Source organism: Puntigrus tetrazona, chromosome 7 (assembly GCF_018831695.1).
Source record: "Puntigrus tetrazona isolate hp1 chromosome 7, ASM1883169v1, whole genome shotgun sequence".
Lineage (NCBI taxonomy): Eukaryota > Metazoa > Chordata > Actinopteri > Cypriniformes > Cyprinidae > Puntigrus > Puntigrus tetrazona.
Genome location: NC_056705.1, coordinates 2,554,371 through 2,576,654, shown reverse-complemented (window position 1 = coordinate 2,576,654; position 22,284 = coordinate 2,554,371). Strand labels below are relative to the sequence as shown.

At 38.1% G+C, this 22,284-nt stretch overlaps 1 protein-coding gene across 1 annotated transcript; it reads right to left on the bottom strand.

Moving 5' to 3' along the window:
• Positions 1 to 1,807: 1,807 nt before the first annotated feature.
• Positions 1,808 to 21,017, bottom strand: dmrt1 (doublesex and mab-3 related transcription factor 1). The gene is made up of 5 exons (XM_043245096.1): positions 20,810 to 21,017; positions 20,095 to 20,272; positions 18,264 to 18,421; positions 13,681 to 13,816; positions 1,808 to 3,774 (listed from the first exon to the last, which is right to left on the bottom strand). Exons 1-5 carry the CDS (start codon positions 20,999 to 21,001, stop codon positions 3,641 to 3,643), a joined length of 798 nt encoding a protein of 265 aa, XP_043101031.1. The 5' UTR covers positions 21,002 to 21,017; the 3' UTR covers positions 1,808 to 3,640.
• Between the last annotated feature and the right edge of the window lie 1,267 nt (positions 21,018 to 22,284).

The following is a 22,284-nucleotide window of genomic DNA, read 5'->3' as shown; positions in this document are numbered from 1 at the left end:
AATAATAGAGGTTAACCTAAGACAAAACAAAAGTGCTACCATATATAGACGCATAAACGATTCCTGCCTTTACAAAGATCTAAGGCATCAGCCACTGACTGACATGCATGTATATATATATATATATATACACACATTTATTTACGTTTTACAAAGGTATTCAGTCAAAATGACAGTATCTGTACAATAAAGTGAAAATATTTCGATTAAATAGATATGACTATTTATTGTACAGATAGTCATTTTGACTGAATACCTTTGTAAAATGTAAATAAATGTGTGTGTATATATATATATATATATATATATATATATATATATATATATATATATATATATATATATATACAAAAAACTTCGTAAGACTTACTTTTTTTATAGAGTTTGATTTACGTAGTTAACTCAACAGTGCACTTTTATTTAATTGAATGGTTCTTTTTGTAGTTTCTGTCGTCTGTCGGTTTTGATTGAGGTTTATTGTGGTAATTATAAATAGACTCAATGTTGAGTCTGTGAGCTGTCTATTGAGAGCCAATCGGCCGCTCTTTCATTGCGGCTCTCTGACAGGTAGCCAATAGTTTCAATGTTGTGAGTAATGATGGGACATCTGTCCAGTGAAATGTCTGGTTATTCTCTCTGTATAGACAGCGCCTCCAAGGGCACCCAAATCACCGAGACTCTGACAGGACCCACACCTCCTGGCCACACCCTCTCCATCTCTACATCAACAAAGGCAGACATATAACCCACTTTCATGCGTTAAGTTAAACAGTGCAACTGAAACTCTTAAGTCGGAAAAATAACTAAGACACGGTCAGTAACTGACTGACAGCTTCATCTCCAATCAATCAGACTTTTTACAGCTTATTTGCTCAGTTGCTATATTCATTTACAACTTCTGTGTTTGGGAAAAAGGGTTTCGTATTCATGCAGGTGCTTGATCACATTGTTGACATAAGTTGGGCAAGAACTAAATGGGTAATAAAGAATAGTTCACCCAAAATTATAATCTGCAGAAAATGCCTTCACCTTCAGGCCATCCGAGATATACACGTGTTCGCGTCTTTTTAAAACAGATGGGGGAAATGTAATATTACATTACTAGTTAACCAATTGATTCTCTGCATTGAATGGGTGCCGTCATTCAGACATTTTCATTGGAGAAAATAATATTATACATTAGCCGTAAGATTTAACGTTACAAATTACCTATTGTTTATTACAAGATGTTAATTGATGGACTAGAGCTGTGTTTTTATAATCTGTTTGAACACTTGCTCTGGCGGCACCCATTCACTATAGAGGACCCATTGATGAGGAAGTGATGTAATGCTAAATTTCACCAAATCTGTTTCCTTTTAAATGAAAAATTTTTTTATATTGTTGTACTCAGGCACAGTATTTCTTCTCATGTAGACAGATGGTGATACGTCACGTATGCTGATATGTCTTCGATTTTTGGAAAACATGCAATATTGAGTACAAGCAACCGCATGTTCTCCATAAATTTGACCGTCAAGGTTTTATTAATGTTGCAATATCTATTCTGCTCTGACTGTCCAGCAATCTTCTTTATTATCTTCACCCCCCGGAAATAAAATGCATTCAATTCAAATAAATGTATTATTACAGATTAAACCGGGGCTTGTTTCAGACCACACAGTCATCAAACACTTTTATGATGACCTCTTCCTCTCTTAAATCCAAAAGCCCTGACTTAAGAAAATGCAGCTCTAGCACCTGTCCCCCCCTCCACCACCACCACCACCTCCAGTATGAGACTTTGGGACAGGGGCGGCTTTATCTTTCACGCAGCCAGCGTGATTGATGGCACAATAGCAGCTCAAGGAAAACAAATCCACAGACACTTTTCAGGCTGTCGCTGGAACACAAACCCGAAGCAGCAACAGAAGGACACGGCGGCACGGCGGAGCCCAGCGCTGACAGCCTATGATAAAGCGGCCTTCCTTAACTAAACTCGTAAAGCACGGGACAATAAAACTCAATCTTCTGTAAAATCCAATTAAGTCATTATCTGACTGATTGTATCTTTAATTGAAAACAGAAGTGACAGTAAATTTCTGTGATATATCAGGATCAATCGATACTGCTGTACAATCTGCTCTCCAGAAGTGATTTATAATGCCCAAGCCATATAGGTAACTCCACATTCTTCTCACTAAAACCACTGGGGGATGAAATTAAGAGTAAGTGCATTTAATAAAAAAAACAAAAAAAAACAAGATGGTCAGGTTATTGATTACAGCAGATGGGGCAGAATCGAATGAATGTTTTCAGGGTGCAGAGCAAAGAAAATACAAGTAATTTTCATTTCGGATTTTTTATCACCCGCTCTCAACAGGCATGCCTTGCGCGAGTCGGTCATTAAGAATGATTTTATTTCCACTGAACATGAGACCGTATAAACACACAGCCATTGCGAATGAGCTTTTGTATTGTTTTATATTCATAACGATAATAAAAATATTTGTAACATCAAGGTGTCAGTGAAAAAGAGCTCACCGCGTCGAGAGCAAAACACAGCAAGTATGTTAACACAAAATAACAACCCAATCAAACTGTGAACTGTTAGTATAACAATTGTACAAAATCTCAAAATGGGAATACACAGTATGCATATTTCTGCAAGATTTTACCTTCACCCGTAGAAAAAGGTTAGCTACTTATTAATACTGAGTTCTATGTAAGTGCAAAACAAATACAGATGCAAGTATCTTAAATGATCCTTCACTGTAAAAAAAAAAAAGTTAAAAGCTGATTACACTGAGAAATTTCCAAAATGCATTTAACATGGATAGAGCTCATATCTATTAGATCAAAAAGTGAAAAATCATCATTTTTAACACGCTGCCATAACAAACGCGTCCGCAACAAACAAAACGAGCATTAAAGGAAAGACAAAGTTTTGTGTCCCTCTTCTCCTTTACCATTTATTCGTGACTTGCCTGAGGACACTATCTGTGCCAACACCGTTAAAATCAAGGGCACGGCTTCATATTATACAAAGAAAGCAGAGAAGAGTGCCGAACATTAGCTGGATCCTGCATAGGAACAGGGTAGATGCAAATCATCAAAAGTGAAATGATGTTCTTTAGTGACGGCCATAAATAAACAAGCCGTTCACTGTGAGATTGAAGCATAATTTAATAGTATCTCTTCTAACTCAACTGTCTCACAGCCACTATGGAGATGCTGGAGAACAGCTAATATACTTTGCGTCTTGAAGGTCGTGGGAAGAAGTTAGACTGTCCATTAGGCCGATGACAGCAACGCTGGGCTTCAGGTGATGTGCGACAATAAATCGTTGCGCTCTGCTATTTCTTTCACCAGTGCATACGAGTAGAAACGAATCGTTCTAAACTTAAAAAACTGCAGCATTAAAAGTAAACAAACTGGAGCTATCAAACAGTATGAAACAAAGCCAGCCTTTTAAACTGTATTTATGATCATTGAGAACATAACCCACGTCTATGAAAATCTTGGAAAGTCGAAAAACATCACAATGATCAGAACTAAGTGCAGCTGTTGAACAAGAAGGTAGCTTTCAGAATCGTAATACTTTCAGTTAAAATACAGAAACAATTGAATCAGATAGAAGACTGGCGCAGGTGAGGGTTTTTCATTTGCTTGGCCCCTCGATGACAGAGTCGACGGAGAAGGTTCCAGACTCCGAGCTGCTCTCACACTCCAGCTTATTCTCGGTGTTGATCATTGAGCTGATGGACACCGAGTCTTGAGCTCCATCAGAGAAAACTGAAATGAGATGGATCATGAAACATAAACTCTTTTTTGTTAATCATTGGAGTGCTCCTTTTGTGCCGGAGCAAAATCTGATTATAGCATCTGTGATACACGAAACATGAAGCATGCGTGTAACTTGAGCGTTTTGGATCCACATTTAACTTTCACATTTAATGACAAAGCACAATGGTGCCAGTATTTGGACACTTAAGCCTCACCTAAAATGTTTGAATGTCCTTGGATTAGAAACAAAATATCGAGCCAAGCAGCATTTATCTGAATGGTAAGGTTTAAACAACAATAAACAATAGATCTGAAACTACACCTGTGCTTACTTTTACAGGAAACTAGTGTGAACTTAAGGGCAAATATTTTCATACACTACTGAAGAAGTGTTTGGGCTAACTAAGATTTTTAAATGTTTTCGAAAAAAGACTCTGCATTTATTTTAAAGTAATACTGCTATATTTTTAAATTTTAAAAAACAGATCAATTATTACTGTGTTGTAGGCGGTATCTGCAGCCAACGCTCATGCTGGTTTGTTGTATAATAATAACTTTATTCAATATCATTATAGTTGAAAGTATTTGTGCTGCTTAATGTACTGTGGAGGATTTTCAGGATTCTTCAAATAATAGAAAATGGAGAAGTGCAGCTAAGTGAAATCCCTTCAGTAACTTTTGATCAAAGTAATGCATCCATGCTAAAACAACCTATTCATTTCTTTAAAACAAAAACCTTGCAAACCTCACAAACTGTACATCAAATGACAACCGCTCTGAAGGCAGGTGATCAAGCGAAATGTAAAAATGTCTCAAAAATGATACATAAATGTAAGTGCGCTGTTGTGTTTAAAAACGCATCGACTTAAAAAGTTACCCTTTTGAATTCTGCCAACAAAAATATCTGAACGAGCTGAAGCTTTCAAAAAAAAAGAACACAATGTTAGTGTATTGTATTGAAGTAATGTTGAAGCACTTCTTATCGTGAGATGATCGGCATCAATTAGCTGTATGAGCAGCGCTGTCAGCTCTCCACATGACAACAAAGTAAAGACAGTGCTGTCTTTTATGAATCCCACGCTGCAGTGTTCTGGCTACTTTGGCAAACTCACTCAAGCTGAAGATACGCGTGTTGAGCAAGACAGACTGCTGAGCGAGCACGCATCTACTAAGCAGATAGTGCAGGATAAATCTGTACTGTCCAGACTTTCTCCAGTGCACGTCTGCAAAATAAACAACAGCATCATATTAATGTAAATACAAAACTTAAACATGATCTGGTTGGCATTAAATAAACCCTGATAGTTATAGGGTTACACTGGATTACAATCGTAGGCTTAAATAAATGACTTTATGTAAATGTAAAACCGCAACACTAGCAGCACGAATGTTATAGTTCCCTATAAACACACCTGGTGCTTTGCGCAGTGAGCCAGGTCGCCGCTCATCTCAATATGCATATGATATTAACACATTACGGCGGGTCTGAGTTACGAGCGTCAGGAGGGGTGATACGCTCAGATCCTGTTCATCTGCTTTCCTGACCTTCATAACCTGAGAAAAGGAGCATAAAGGATCTTACTGTGCCTCTCATCCCTTCCTGCCCTCCCTCTTTTTCATCTGCCTCTCCTCCTCTGCGCTGCTCTGGCGTGGAGGTAATTAAGGGGTGCTGGCGAAAAGGAGTAATTTTTCTCCTCATTAACTTCCTGATTGGTTTCAGGCTACAAACTTTGCGCTCCGCCCGCAGTTTGTCACCAATTCCAAACTGGGCAATCGTTAATACTAATGTTTGTGTAGCTAAACTGCGCCGGCGCTCTCTGTACAACAGTAATACATGGAGCGAGGGCGAAAGAGGAGGGGCTGGAATTAGCCGTGGCTGTGTTAATTCTGAGGGAGTTCATCAGAGGGAAATCTATGGTGTAATTAAAGGGAAGATCTCACGGGTGAGTGGACAGGTCGTTTGTAGGGACGGTAAATCAGCTTTGGGGCTGTTTGGCAAGCGGACATGTTCTGTGTCATGGCTTCGTTGCCTTTGATTATCATTGCATTAGCGCTTAATATAAACTAATGTCAGATCGGCCGTAAACACTCTGTAATACAGACAATCAGGCCTTTATATATGCAGATAAAACCAAATAATAACGAAAAGGAGTAAATGGATTTCTCCGACTTGTGAAATGCAGCTTATATTCATTATTGTATTATGACTTTTGACAGCGTCCTGCTGGAAAATAATTAAATAAAATAACCAGGCTAACCTAGTTTGCTCGTCTCCCAGGCTGGTTTTTAGAGGGCTTTTTGGTACGCTAGATCATTTTAAACCAGTTAAAACAAGCTTAAACTTAGGCGTTTAAGAATGGCACATATTCAATAAGAATAACATTTATAAAACCTCCCCAAAGTTGCCAAACAAGACATTTCCTACACATTGGCAGTAACACAAGAATTACCACCCCCCCCCCCCAAAAAAAATCACATGTCTCTCAAGTCTAAAACAGTACTGAAACAAGAGAGGATTTACTTTTCTCTTCAGCCAAAAAGAGCTTATTCTCCCATCTGAACTTTTGCCCTATTCACCCTTGTTCGACTGACTATCTTAGATTTCCAAACTATTAAACAGTCTTTGTGTAGTTTAACAAAAGGAAGCTTTAAAAAAAGAGCATGAAAAGGGGAGGGGAAACAGTGAAAGAAGCTCAATCATTTCTGGCACTTTGGAAAAAGTGAACAAAAGCCCAGATGTGAGAGAAGATGGTAATTCAGGGTTGATCTATTGTGGATAAGCTCTTTCCTCTGCAACTCATATACTGCCAGTGCTGGGCCATGAGGGTCCCTACTGCCTGCACTTAGATAAACACAGAGTTGCATAGAGATAACGCACACACTCACACACGGGCATACATACATGTTTGAACATGTATAAAGATGCACCCATACACACGTGCTTACAGTGATTAAAAATAAAAATAATAGTTCACTGTATCAGCTGTATCAGTTTTAAAATCAGTCTAAACTGATAAGTAGTGGAGTTGCCACGTCAGCAACGGAGGCTACTTTTTTACATAATCTGTATAAATACAACACAATAATATAAATACGATAAATTAAAATTAAACAAGTTGTTTAAAATTCTAAAACAATTTCCAACTACAATGTCCAACAAGTCTGTTTAAGATAAAATTGGGGCTGATATTAGATATTTTTAAGCAACAATATTAGATATTTTACTTAACATGCTCATTCATGCATATTATTACAATTTATTAAATGTGATCTTTAGGCAATAAATTTTCATACTGCACATCATAAAATATTATTCAGTGAGAAGTGCATCAATGCTAACTCCTAAATCTTACCCGGTGGACTTGCTCAAATTTGAAAAACCACTTTCACAATAACCAAACGGAGCAAACTCCAGCGTCAAATGCACTCAGGTTGGCACAAAAAGCAGAAAAAAACCTCTCACATCTGTACGACATGACTTGGCTGAAGATGTGCTGGAGGGAGATGGAGTTCCCTCAAGGAATGACATGCACGTCTCTCTCAATCATTAGAGTCGTGGCAGGACTTAATGGCGCAGAAAACACAGGCCTACAGCAAGCAGGCGGCACTTTAAACAGCTGCTGACTCCTCAAAGTGTGAAGAACCGTGGCTGCTGCAGAGAGACGGATGTTGTTCTCGGAGTGGAGCTCTCACTCATAATCGCATTGGCACTGGAGTTTGAAGTACTCAAGGGAGGTGAATGCAGAAGTGTTTAACACTTAAAAGGCAAACCAAACGCAAATAAAATTATAACTTATGTGTAGTATTTCATAGCAACTTCAGATTATTGTTTTTTCACTTAGATGTACTTTTATAATTCAAATCAAAACGTAAATAGATGCTAACAGTTCATCTGTGTGTCACAACTGACACAGAAACGCATACACTATGTGCGACCAGTGGATGCTATCCAAAAAGGCACTATGGTGATGTTAAGGTACCGAAATATTAAATAAAGTTGTTATTTATGTTTTATTTCCATACACAAATATTCTCGTTGCTTCATAAAATTATGGTTGAACCACTAATGGCAGATGGAGTATTCAGATGATGTCTTTCATACTTTTCTAGACCTTGACAGTGTATTTGTACTTTACAAGCATCCCGGTTTTCATCCTAAATATTTTAAATTGTGTTCTCAGGATGAACAAAGATTTTGATTAATGTGAGGTGAAGGTGATGTGAGATTAAAGTGATTCATTTCATTTTGGGGGTGGAGTAACCCTTTAATGAAAGATCATGTAACACTGAAGTCTGGAGTTATGGCTGCAGAAAATTCAGCTCACATGTGAGTACAGCGGACACTTCAGTCCCCATTATCGGTCTATTAGAGATCTGCATGAGTGGCCTGTAACGTCTGACAGGAGGCATCACGCCAGGGTCAGAGGCTAATTAAACACATAAGCACCTCCAGACCTGTATTGTTCCCCAATCTGTCCCCAGTCTCAAAGTGTCTCTGAGAGAATTGACAGGCCCTCCTCCCTGTTAAATCACTGGCACTGATACAGCGCTTTGCCGTCCCTGCAAATGACCTGTCCGTCTCTCCCGGCCTGCACTCAGTTCCGTCGAAACATTATGGATATACTATAATGACTTGAGACACGGGATCGATGATTTGAGGGATTCTGTGTCATTATCTTTAAAGGAGAGAAAATAATGACAAGTGCAGAATAAGCGTTGCAGGCATCAGTTAGCACGGCTGTGAGGGAGACTAAAGCCCCCCTGGGGGAAATAAATGACTTAATAGATTCAGCTGAATTAACCATCTTATTCTCCCGGTTAAGGTTGAATTTGACCATACTTAAAAAAAAAACATTCTGGTTAACCAAGATTTCCAATTTCCATAAGTGAACAAAAATATGTAAATGCTACTACCACCATCACAAATAACTAATTCATAGAAATCTGTGCAGAAAATAAACCATGGTCACACTTTATTTTATGTCCAATTCTTGCTATTAACAAACCATTAATTATGACTTTTTAATGAACTCTTTGCTGCTTATTAATAGTTAGTGAGGTAGTTCAGGTTAAGTTTAGGTATTTTTTTTAATTTCCAAGAAACTTTATAAGTACTAATAAAAAGACAATATGCTAAAGGCATGCTAATAAGCAACTAGTTAATAGTGGGAATTGGTCCCTATTTATTTCTACTTATTTCTAATTGCAAGTTATTTCTACTATGAAATCGTTAAAAACTGTATTTTTGTGAAAACCATGAAACATTTGGAGCACTTATTTGAAATACAAATATTTTGTACCACTATACTCTCAACTGTCTTAAACTTAATCACAATGTTGATTGTCTTCAAAAAAAAAAAGATTCTAGGATTTCTTTCACTCTTGAGACAGTCTCTTGAGGAGGACAGTGTGCTAAAGAGAGCAGAACCTTTAGCAGCAGTCATTACCCATTTTATCTCCTCAGTGCCTCGGGCAAGTGTTAATGGAAATGTTGTACAACACATTACAACAGTGCTTGAGCCTGGAGCAGCCAATTACACTGGTATTTAACCGATCCATAGAAAGAAAAGACCTGAGCATTTAGCATCAGCACTGGAGAAGGGAAGACAGCATGACACGGAGGAGTTACTGACTGTGCGGTTAAATCACACTCCAGACAGAGATTTTGCCTGCAGGCCACTGATTCACCCTATGATTTACTTGAATGAAACAAGACAGGCTTTACAGATTGCTTTCAAATTATTTGTAATGCATTATGTGGAGCATTAGCCATCCTTGTCATCTAACAGACTGCTAACTGATCTTGACTACTGATTGTCAAGATTACTAAAGCTATCAAATGCTTGCTTTTTGTGTGTGTGTGTGTGTGTGTGTGTGTGTGTGTAGTGAAAAGGGAAAGCCTTTCTCCAACTGATCTACGATCTACGAAAAACTGGTAATTGTCAGCAGGTAAATATAGAGAGCGCAACATTATAATCATATAACTGATATCATACGGCAATTACCATCTTTCCTTTAAAATCAGCAACACATGCATGCAGCTTCTTATGCACTCTTGCCCTTCCTATAACCCTGTAACCAGGTTAGTGAAACTGTGTAACTATCAAATGAAGGGACACATGTAACAGCACTTAACCCCGAGGGCACAAGCTGTGCCGGAGTTCTGTGCATGTTCTAAAGAGAAATAATGCAAACAGGATGGATTAAATGTTAAAAAAAGCTCCACGGCTTCTCTGTCAGATGAGACGTTACACCTCTTCCTGCTCAAGCTCCACTTCTCAATTGTGCTTGAAGCTCGCAGAGAATCATTATTGCCCTTTGTTATTCTGCACTGAAAGAGAATGAATGGGCTCTTTGATGGCTCCAATAAGATTTTGTGTTTTCCTGGAAATTTTTATGGGGGGTCTGCCACCTCTGAAAACAATATCACATTCTGACTGAGAAGAATTACATGCATTAAATTTGTGGTTTGTAAACAGCTTCAGACTAATCAATATATGCCACAAGCACATTAAATATGATTTCCACAAGTATCGATGTGATCTGAATGTCTAATTAGTTGCCTGGCGAATAAATATTTGTATTCAAATAAAAGCGTTACTGATTGACGGCAACAAAAAATTTGAACGTCTAACAAAAAAGTATGTATAAGGCATATAAGATGTGGATCCCACGGCCCTATTCACAATGTGCAATCGTTGGTTTCTTTGAAGAATAGCATGGAATTAGCTTTGTTTAAGCCAAAGAAAACTAAATATTGCCCATAGTACCATGTCCAAAAAAAGAAAACATTTTGGTGAAGTATATTTAACATTGTTACACATGTTAAATATACTCACTGTAGTAATAATACTATAATAACACTAACAACACATTTTGAATAAATAAGTAACTAACCCTATTACTCAATACTTGTGTAATTGGACTGTAACAACTTAAAAGTAGGTTACACTTTATTTTAAGGTGTCTTGTTACATTGTAATTATTAATGAACTGAGGAATGCTACTTAAATATCATGCACTTGCTCGATTAGGGTTTTGTTTAGGGCTACATGCATGTAATTATGCATCTTATTATAGTAATGTGTAATGTGCATGTAATGTGTAAGACCTTAAAATAAAGTGTTACATAAAAGTGTAACTACAGCATGCAACAATGTGTTACTTTTGGATAAAGCTTTGCACTATAAAACTGAAAGCCGCGTATTATCTTTAAATATGGTTCGTTGGCAAACGAAAAGCCCCCGTCCGCCCTCTCCAAAGCTGTAAACTTTGCCCAGTCTGCAAACAAAACTAACTTTGAATCCTCCAACAATAAACAACGACAAAAAGAAAAAAACAGAGCACGAGAGAAAATGGTAAAACCCATAGACTGTCTCGTATAACACTGAAATTCCAACATAACTCACAGCGGGCACATCATCTCACGGGCTGGGCGGCTGCTGCGGGTGGGGGCGGATGCAGGCGGAGGTAAGGCTGCCCTGCCGGGTGATGGAGTGCAGTGTCACCTCCGGCCCAGGCAATTTATGGAGGAGCGCTGCTGACGAGCTCCCAGCAGTAAAGAGCGCACAGGGGCGTATTTCACAGCGAGCTGAGCTTTATGAAGAACACTTCGACGCCCCGGCAGGCCGCCGCTCGTGACGGATGGAGAAAGACGCATGACAAGCTTCATCATTGTTTGTAAATCTTAACTTGTTCCCGCTCACTAACCCCAGAGGCAATTTTCCAGAGACAGCTGTGGGGGCCGCTTGGAAAGGACAGCGTCGCACTCCTGAAGGTTATTTGGCCTCATATTTGGCCAACTGATTACCCCAGCGCTAGGGTAAATAAATACATGCCGCACAAGCACCGGAGGCACAGATAGAGTGCAGAGGACTCAAAAGACAGGTCATCTAAAAAAATATCTCACTGAAATGTTGCTTCAATAAGAATGAAACACAAATGATTATCATTTACTGAGCTGCTTAATTTTACATATTCCTAAGAGTACGATGGTTACGATAATCATGGGAGTGCGGCAACCAATCAAGTCTGACTAGAAAAGTTGTTAATATAGGACACAAAATAAAATTCCATGAGATGCTTAGGGATCTCGCTGGAAAGATATAAAAGACCGAACTCGGGTCACTATTGACTGGATGGTCACTCAGTGTCATTCATCCGTCCACCAAAGGACTAGAACAGGATGTTAAAAATGATTAGATTCATTAGGGTCTCCAAATATATAAGATGATCCTACTCTGGAAGACCCACTTTAGCTAGCTACATACTTTATACAGGCTATTTTACTGTGTAAAGAAAACAAAAGTGTGATATCTTTTATTCCTACTTATTATTAGTGTAATATTAAGCTGCGAGAATACTTTCTGTACGCAAAGAAAACCAAAAACAACTGTGTAAACTCAATTTGTTAATCAACAACTTCTCCCACAGCATGCTCATCTGTCAATAATGTCCTTATTAAATTACTGTGGAGGGTCAGAAAGCTTTCGGGTTTCATCAAAAATTTGTGTTCAAGTGTTTCCCCTAGGTTTTCAGTGTTGGGGGGTAGTACTGTAGTAAAAACAAACAGTGCACCTGCGCCATTCACTAACACAGAGACACATGGAATTTATATTTAAATTGAGTGTGCTCACATGCGCACACATAGAGAGCGACCACGATACATAGAGATGCTGTTGTGTAAATAAGACAAATAACACAAAGCTATTTGATGTGTTTAATAAAGGAACAAGGTATTGAACTGTTTTATAGGAAAGGAAACCTCAAATTACTTCTGTGCATAATAAGATTAACCTGATCTTTTGGGGGACGGGGGTTGTGTTGGGGGGCATGACATAACTTTCCTTTTAAATTAGATGGTATCATTTCAAAATCTGAATCAAAAACAAAAATAGTTTGACTTTATCTTTGTGAATTTACACTGTATAAAACATATCTGAATGAAAGAAAAACAGCAGATTGGCTGCATAAGAATGCAAATTCACAGCAGCAGATCTTTACAGCGTTTTCCTTTCTATGCATTATACAAAGACAGAAATACATTAATATAAACTCTTGCTCACAATTGTGTCATGACTCGTTTAACTTCTCAATCAACATCTTTTTTTTTGTTTTTGTTTGTTTTATGATTTACATTTAAACGTTTAAACTTTTTCATATCATAACTCTAATATTGCTAAAACTATTTTAAAATCATTACTCAGAGTCACTAGTGGAAAAAACCCTGCAATAGGGTACTGTATAAAATTACAGAAAACAAATAATAACAGACCACAAACTCCTCACTGGGCTCAGAGTAAGTTTGTTTTGGAGATGGGACCACCCAGCTTGGGAGTCTTTTGCGTGTAATGGAACATAACACCCCCTGCAGTGATAGTGGGGGTGACAGACACCCTCATGTTGAAACCACTGGAAATCAGCATGTAAAAATCATTAACAGCCAGGGCAGGTGGCAAGCTTGGAGATATACGGGAATGGTGGATCGCAGAAAGAAAATAATCATACTAAAATGTCCTTCAATACTCTAAATTAGTTCAAAATGGTGCACGCTAAGCAATATATTGCTTCTAAAATCTATAAATAATTTTATACTGTCAGTTCAAACTGTATAGCTCTACAAAATGAAAGGGACAGGAAAAATCTGAAATTACAATTTATGATTTCTATGTTCTAAGACTGGAGCGCTTAGCACATGGTCCTTGTCTCTTTAAATCTGAAGTCACCAGAACAAATGACTCTCATAAAAGTTTTACCTTTGAATTTATTTATTTTTATAAATTTTACAGCGCCCTTGACTCAGAGTATGAACCTCCCTCAGATGTACTTGCTCACACTGTTGATAATCTCTGGATAAAAGTTTATGGCCCTAACAGCATGTGTGTGTGTGTGTGTGTGTGTGTGTGTGAGACTGACCTGCTGCTTTGGGTTCGGGGCAGGTGCTGGGTGGCACACATGCAGTTGTGCTGAGCCCCTGACTCAGGTAAGATGAATAGTAGGAGTGTGTTCGGTACTGGGGGGACATGTTATGAAGACCATTTCCACTGGGCATCTGATTCAAAGTGATATGATTTTGGGGGAAATGAAAAAAAAAAAAAAAAAAAAAAACAACAGTTAACTCAACACAAAAAAAACAGTCATGAAGAGTCAAGGCTCGGCATACTGCAAGGTTTAATACAGCTTGTCTAGTTTCTACTCTTCTATAAAACAGTAAAAACGTATTTAGATTAAGTAGTGAAAATGAATGCTGAGCAATATGAATGCTACAATGATTTTGCAAACAGTTTGCTTCTTTAGCAAAAAAATAAAATAAGTACACTAACGTTCAAAAGTTCTTTCTGTTTTTAAAATGTTGGTCCAGTTAATGTTTATTTACATCGCAAAACAATAAGACTACACAGTTGCTTTACCAATTCCAATACCAAAGTCTTAATTGAATGGCTGAACATTCTTTAGTACAGATGCTATACCGAGTTTTGCAATTTCTTTCTTTTATTTATATATAATTGGACACAAGGTGTATGCTACCCCGACAGTGACAGTCCTAAACCGGGACCTGAGTTCTATCTACACACTGCATGAAGCATTTATCAACTGTTCCAGTAAAAGAGTCTATACATTCTGTACGTGACGTATAAACCTCTAGTCCGAGAAAGAGAAGAAATGGCCAGTATGTGTTATGGTTGACCTCCCGCCTAGATTGCTTTATTTTTACTTTTCTTTTGTAAAATAAACTGCAACAAACTGCTCTGGCAAGTTTTCTTCCCTCTTGCGAGAACTTTAAAATAAGCTGTCTACTTGACAGCACAGAGGCCTTAGGGTGTTTTCAATTTCACTTTTATGGAATTTGATTTCTGTCAGCCAGTAATATGTCACCATTTACTGTCCACCCCATCAACTCTTGACAGGTTTATAAACTGTTATTTAAACAATGTCAGCCTCTTGTATTGCCTATGACAAATATAATACAAATTGAACTGAATTTTTTCAACAGTACCCCACCAATGCGTACATGAAATAAAATGAGGGGGGAAAAAAAAAGCATGTGCCACAACAAGCAAGAGACAAACACTGAATATGTGCCCAAATGTTTGCTATGCTGCTCAACTATTTCCTGCCTTTTCTATGCCACTCTTAACCTACCATAACACTTATATCAAAATAAGTCCATGTGGAATAAAACTCATGCATCATTCAACGTCATTCCCTGTGATTCTGATCCCTATCTCAGGTATGAACGTATCTAGGACAAATCTGGCAACAATGCATAGTGCTTGCTTAGCACAGTTTCAGCAGTTTAAAAGTGCATTGTGATTTCTAATTTGTGGAATAAAGAGCTGGCCACAGAAATGGCCAGGCCTGCTAGAACTGTGTTGGATCCAGAGCAGACTCATTAATAAGGGCTGGCTGGAGTCCTTTACCTCCCTGAGTGAGCTCTTATCTGGCACCATCAGCTGTCTGGATCCTCTACGCAACCCTCATATTTTCATTCTCCACCTGCAGTGCAGCGGAGCCCCACTCGCTGGAGGTGGGAGAGGGCGGGAGATGGACACACCGAGATAAAAGCCAGATGAGCTTCTCACCCTATTACTTCCTTATCAAATGAACCCTAATAAAGAGAAGAAGCTATGATGGAAAGTTTCATGGAACAAGTTATGAGTTCATAAACATAAGATAGAATGCATCGTGATGTCTTACAAACAACTGCATCCCGGATGTATTCATCTTTCTGGAATACAAGACAGCAAGAGAAAGGGAAATACTTCTTAAGTGATGTAACCTAAATCTCAATGATGCCTTTCTTACATTATTCTTGCAGACCTCATGTTTTATTCTTCTATTGACTACCAGATTTTTCATGGTAACAACAATTATAATATATAACGAATTTATCAAACGTGGACATCACAACTTTTCATTAGGTAATTCCACCTGATGCGACAACCTGAACTAACTTGATGTCAAAAGATCGATCAATCTGACATAGGTATAAGAAACTGAATGACACAAGTCACGAGGGTTTATATGATTTCCTGTATTATGGTTTTACATGAAAAATTACCTGAAATAAATAAAAATAAATTATCTGAAGTTTAGTTCAGAAATGAAAATATTTAGAAAATAAAAGCTGTGTTTAACTCACCGTCTCTACACACTGCATTTTTAATCATAAAATAACGACGTTTTAAAAACAACAAAACTCCAAAAGAAGCATAACATATTTCCTACATTTATCTTCCAAAGAGTCAAATTCTGGCAATGGGAGATTAGAATTAGTTACTCCCCCCTCTACAGAGCTGTATCTTTATATAAGCAATATCATTAACCTTTGCAATTCAAACACCGGGACACACTAAAAAGATGGAGGCGTTGACCCTGGAGCAGTATGTCGCCATCAGGGTCCCAACTGCACAAATATGCTAAAATATGGCCCCATCACTGACTTAACACTCAGGAACGACTCCCTGGAGAAATATAGATTTAATTTACTTCACACTTGAGTAAATCAGATTTGATACAACGAGGATACTTTGCCATATAAATCAGAGTCCATATACACAGGGTGATCTCCATATGAAAATCATACTATGTCATGGTATGAAGACTTTTTCCATTGTCAGTGGGTGATGGCTGATTAATAAAGGCTTGTAAAACTGTTGCAATGTGCAGATGGTATATCAAAGTTGAACGGGCCATGACTTTGAGGATGCCCTCAATTTCATGCTGTCCAGTTTGATATCTTCTAACAGCCATCTTCAAACTTGTGCAGCATGGTCTGATGCAGACAACATCCACAGTCATGTGCCTGGACTCAGAATTGCACAGTTTGCATCTGACTCCGGGAGAGTCTGACAACTACTTTGCGGCACAGCACATCTGATTCTACATTGGTGTAAAATAAATGTTAAATCCTCTATCGTCACAAGCTAAAAACCCTAACCACTTATTCTGTGGCTAATTTGTAGCACTGACCACATAAATCTTTGGCAAAGAAGACCAGATTTCAAACATTATATTTCAAACATTGTATTATTACAAAATGGTACTGTGTGTACTCACCAAGGATGAATTTATTTGATCAAAATTTTAATTAAAAAAACCCCTAAAAACTGTAATAATGTGAAATATTATTGCCAAATATGATTACATTTTCTATTTAATTCATTGTAATTGTATAATTAGTTTGCTGGCTGTAATGCCTCTTTTGATCAACTCTATACATCCTTGTTAATATATATATATATATATATATATATATATATATATATATATATATATATATATATATATATAATAAATGCCAAAATGGGAGTGTGTCAATGCCTAAGCAGCATCATTACATATAATTCTTTTTTTAAATATAATATTAAACTAACAAAAACATATAAAGCTAATATTAAAAAGCAATAACAGCCAATTAAAAGCAATGATTATTTAGTCTTTACCACATAAGTCTTCTCGTGATAGTTACCTATCTATACAACAAGGATAAGGGTTAAAAAACCTCCAATGACAGAATTAGTTGCGGTTCCGGCTGGGGGGAGCGGGGAAATGTAAACAGCATGTTAGAGGTGTAGCGTGCATGAAAGCCCCACACCTTCCTGCTGTGTTTGGCCAGTGGCTTGGAACGATGGCACAGGTATTATCACTGTACACCGAGGACAGAAGCGCACTACGGCCTGCCAACTTCTACAAGTCAGACGGGTCCAATGACAGCGGCCCCTATCAACACGGCTGCAACACACTTAATCACCTTATTACCGTGGCCTGGGCTACATGGGATGCAGACTGGGTGAGTGCGGAGGTGTGTGCAGCATGCTGGCGTTCACACGGATGTTTGCTAGAGTGCTAGTGTGAGCTACTGTAAGTCTAAAAGGTTGGTTTGAAGATACGCTGAGTTTGGGGTCAGTAGATTAATTCTAAATAAATGTAAATCGTTTTGTGGAAGTATAAACACACGCATATTTTCAAATGCATAATTAAGTACTAAGATTTTTTTTCTGAAGTAATGCAACACATTAAGAACTTTCATGTTTAAATATTTACATGCACAGTAAAGGTGGCTGAAAGTATATATTCATAAGAGAATATTCAGGCTTATTACTGTTAGTATTGTAATTGTATTATGATTAATCGCATCCAAAATCAAAGTTTTTGTTTACATAATGTGTGTGTATATTTATTATGAATATATGAATACAAACATGAGTATATATATATATATATATATATATATATATTTATTTATATATCAAAATATTTGCTGTGTGGTTGTATTTTTATATATATACGTAATAATTATACACAGTACACAGCCATATATTATTTAAACAAAAACATTGAATGCGATTAATCGCAAATAATTGTTTAACGGCACTAATATTATTTTTCTTAGTATTATTACACTTTTGTATTTATTAAAATCAATTTGTAACATTAATTTAAAAATGAAAACGGGGCGCTTAATTGCACTTGACACAAGGAGCATGTCCATTCACCTGATATTGCTGGTAGTTGTACAGGTTACTATAGTAGGATGAGTATGGTGTGGGCTGGTAGAGGTTATAATAGGAAGCATCCACCATCAGGTCAGACGTGCCCTCTGTGTGCCCTCTGCTGGTCGCTGCAGGACTTACAGCCAGCATGGAACGGCTCCCTGAAACAGCAGACAATTGGTCAAAATGAGGTCTCTTCCCTAGCAAGCTCATCTGCCTTACGCCCTGAAATGAAAAGACATATTTAATACAAATGTTCAAAATTACATAAGCTTATATTATGCCAGATATACAAATTAATACATACCACTTCGTTAGAGTGATGCTCTTCATCAGTATTTCTTTTCAATGCAACACATTTAAGCATTAACTAAAATCATTTGCAAACAAATAAAATATGCACAAAAAATACGCACATCGCCAACAAACGCAAAGCGCTTTAACGCTTCGAGTGAAAGTCACGGCATATTCACAGCAATAAAGGAAGTTACTTTGTCTAATACAGATGGCTCGGCATGTGTGTTATGCTATGTCACTTTATCTCTGACGACAATTACTGAAAGCCTTGAGTAACTCCTGTTTCATCTGTCAGCAACCAAAGAGGCAGCCAAGTACAATTACAGAGCATATGTAGCCTTGACCTGTCTGATATCCAGACTCCTTCTTCTGTGCTATCGGAGCACTAGGAACAGGATGTCTCTCGTGTTCATTGAACAACAGCCCTCCGTGGATATTGTCTGGCATGACACAATAGCCATCTATGCTGAGAGCCTCCCCTCCCCTCATACGAGAACGGAGGTGCACCTCACGGGCTGTACTGTGTTCTGAGGAGGAAAATCATGGGATGGGTACAAGGCGTCCATGGTCACAGATCCTTTCGTTTTTTTTCTCTGCCACTCACGCAGTCACGGACAGTTCAGGGGGTCAAAAAGAGCTGCTTATCTCCTCGTTTTCTCATGGCCAAGCAACAAAGATCAGATTCACGGAAACGTCCAACAATGGGTTGAACTTGGGCCTTATTTTAATAATAGAGTGTAAATTGATGGACAGATAATGAGAACCAAATATAGTGAAGGTCACCGTAATGAAACATCTTCCGAGGCTATGCAAGGACATATAACACAGTAAAACAAGAGCTTATTTATTCCACAATAAGCTTAAGTGCTTTTTCTTTATCAGGCATTCATGATAAATTTGTTTTTCAAAAGCAAAGTCAAAATAAAAAGTATGCTTACATTAGATTAGAGAATGTCGATGTAAAGCAGATAAAAGCTATATTACACAGCATGCCTGTAATTAAAATGTATTACTGGCTATTTAATGGCTTTTTGGATTTTCAGTAAAACGATATGGAAAAAATTATTCGGCAAATAGATATGGAATAAACAAAGAATAAAAAAAAGACATCATAAATGCTTACATAGCCCGCAAGACAATACTCTGGAGTGTTTCTATTGTTTTTAAATTAGATATAATTTTGCAGATTTTGCAAGGCGTATACAAACTTGTGACACAGCTTGCCAAAAGCTCACACTCATGAAAGATGCCCATGACCTTACAGTTAAAATCTCAATCTGCCTTGATAACATATTGACTCTTGCCAAGATGTATCTAAGTTTTACCGACCCCACAGCTATTACAAAAACTGAGGTTGGAAATGTCTGCATAAATGAGCTTATTCCCAAATTAATGTTTTAGCCAATTATTTACAACAACAACAAAAAAATCTGTAAAACTCTAGCTCTGGAGAAAATACACATTTGCGTAACTGGACGTTAGGGTCAATTTAGTTTAGTTTTTTTTTTCTTTTAACCAAAGACTGCGGTTTGCTCACCCAGGCTGGTGGGAGAAGCGGTGGCGCTGCTGGCGGTGGGTGACGGCGGTTCAGAGATGATAGTAAACACGTTATCATCCGCGGCCTCGTTTTTCACCAGACTGTCTGAACCGGACAGGTTAACCGGGCTGCAAATGCCCAGCTCTTCCTCCTGGGCCTGCTGCCTCCGTAACGCCACCTACCAGGACAAATAATCAACTTAAGGCCTAAAACGCCCGGGCCACTTCGCTCTCTACAGTCTACGTAATAAACGTAACGAGACATTTAAATTCAATTTGATTTGATTACAGCCAAATTTTATTAATAAAGTAAATAAAACGAATGTTTCTACCGTTCGCTTTATTTCTGTAAACGAAAAAACAAAAATCTGCTAAGGCGCCAAACTGCAGCTAGCTAAAAAAAAAACAATGTAACTAGCTACAAAACTGGGGGTTGTAAGCAATTTATCATTATTATTGTAGCAAATTATTTCATTGTTTGTAAACTCGACTGTTTGTAAACACGGCTAAAACGTACGGTAGTCTCCTAATAATGAATTTGAATACAATAGGGAAAGGCGAGACATGAATGTAGATCCGCCTAAACTAAATTAAACCGTGAGTTCGGAGCACAAGAGAGCGGAAGACACAACGAACGTTGAATAAATAAATAAACAAACGATAAAAAAAGACTAGTTGAAGTGGCATCCCGTCGAAGATGGCTAGCGTAACGTTACCTGGGCTGCCATGACCCGCTGCCGTTCAGCGATCAACCTGCATTTCTGACACTGGCAGTCTCTCCAGTTGCAGAAGCGTTTATGGCCCTTCAGCGGCGACACGAAGCCGTGGTTCCTGCAGCGAGAGCACTTGGGCATGCGAGACGGTTTCCTGACAGACAGGGAGCCGTTATTCTGCTCTTCTTCGCTCATGCCGGCAGGTGATAAAGATGACGCCGCTGCTTCTCGCAATATGTCACGCGAGCCGTTTGTAAAGCGCTTATAAAGGGAGGACAGAGGTCCGAGGTTTGATACTCAAGTTTGGCGCGAGGAACCTGTGCATTCCAGCGCGCGTGGGAGATGATGTTTAGTTTCTTCCACTGAGACCAAGAGACTGCCAAACTGTCCCGTGAAATCATGCTTCATAAAACACCAAACGAACTGCGGGCATAAAGGGTGTTTACGTTTTGAAGATTTTTTGTTATGAGTGCACGAGTTTTTGGGCTCCAGTGGTTAGCGTAGCTAACGCAAAGAAAAAAAAAATGTAATTGTAATTATTTGCATATGAAACGACAGTAAAATATAAGTGCCCAAGGGCTAAAATAGTGTAAATAAATTATGAGATTTTATTATTATTATTTTATAGTCAACATTTTATATATTTTATAAATATGTTATACATTTATTAAAAAGTCAGACTCAGCAGAAACGGAATGTTCTCAAGGTTTTTAACATCTATAATGTTTGAAGTAGAATTTACTTGAAAATGTGATTAAATTAACTACAGTAAATAAATACTTTGTGCTGTTTCGCAGAAGCATGTGGCTTATTATCACAGTACTAATTGTCAATAATGACGGCCAATGGAGAGACACTTTTTTGGTGCGACTGCGGTGTCGACCAGCAGGGGCTAACGGGCCGAGTCAGGACCCTGATCGTGATCCTTAGCCGGGATCTAATGCTGCATTCCCTGCAGGCTTTGGACTCACGACCTCGTAGAGTTCCAGGCGAGACACGCTAAGCTGTCTGTGTGGTAGACAGACGTAAACGAGCCAGCATGGTGGACCGGACGGGGCTTACGCTCAGTTACAATCATTTCTACCGCCAAAGATGCTTTCCTTGCTTACTTGAGGAAAATGAGGATGAGCTTTAATACAACTGAAAAGCGTCATCATGTTTTCACGCTGATCTCCCCGCCTGCAAGGAGTCGCAGTAACTTGCCAGCGCCATTTTAAATAGTTTAAAATGTAATTAAAATGCTCTATATTAAATTAATATAGCAAAATGTGCACATTTAATGTGTGCAATTACATTTTAAACTTAATATTTTCTATTTGTAAGCCTAGTAAGAGAGTTGAAACAATTGTCTCAAAACATATTAGGTTAGAAAGAGGCCTAAACTAGCTGTGGATTCCAGTAGAGGGAGACATTGCACTGTTGACCTGAAGAGAAAGTGCACTAAATATAACATTCAGAAGAGAGAAGGGCACAAGCTG

Excerpts from the sequence above, each read along its gene's own strand:
- dmrt1 (XM_043245096.1), bottom strand. The coding sequence starts at position 21,001 with ATGAGCGAAGAAGAGCAGAATAACGGCTCCCTGTCTGTCAGGAAACCG. Across the intron at positions 13,817-18,263 it reads ACAACTACCAGCAATATCAG|ATGCCCAGTGGAAATGGTCT; the intron begins GTGAATGGACAT and ends ACTTTGAATCAG. Across the intron at positions 3,775-13,680 it reads CCCCGAACCCAAAGCAGCAG|TTTTCTCTGATGGAGCTCAA; the intron begins GTCAGTCTCACA and ends ATCTCATTTCAG.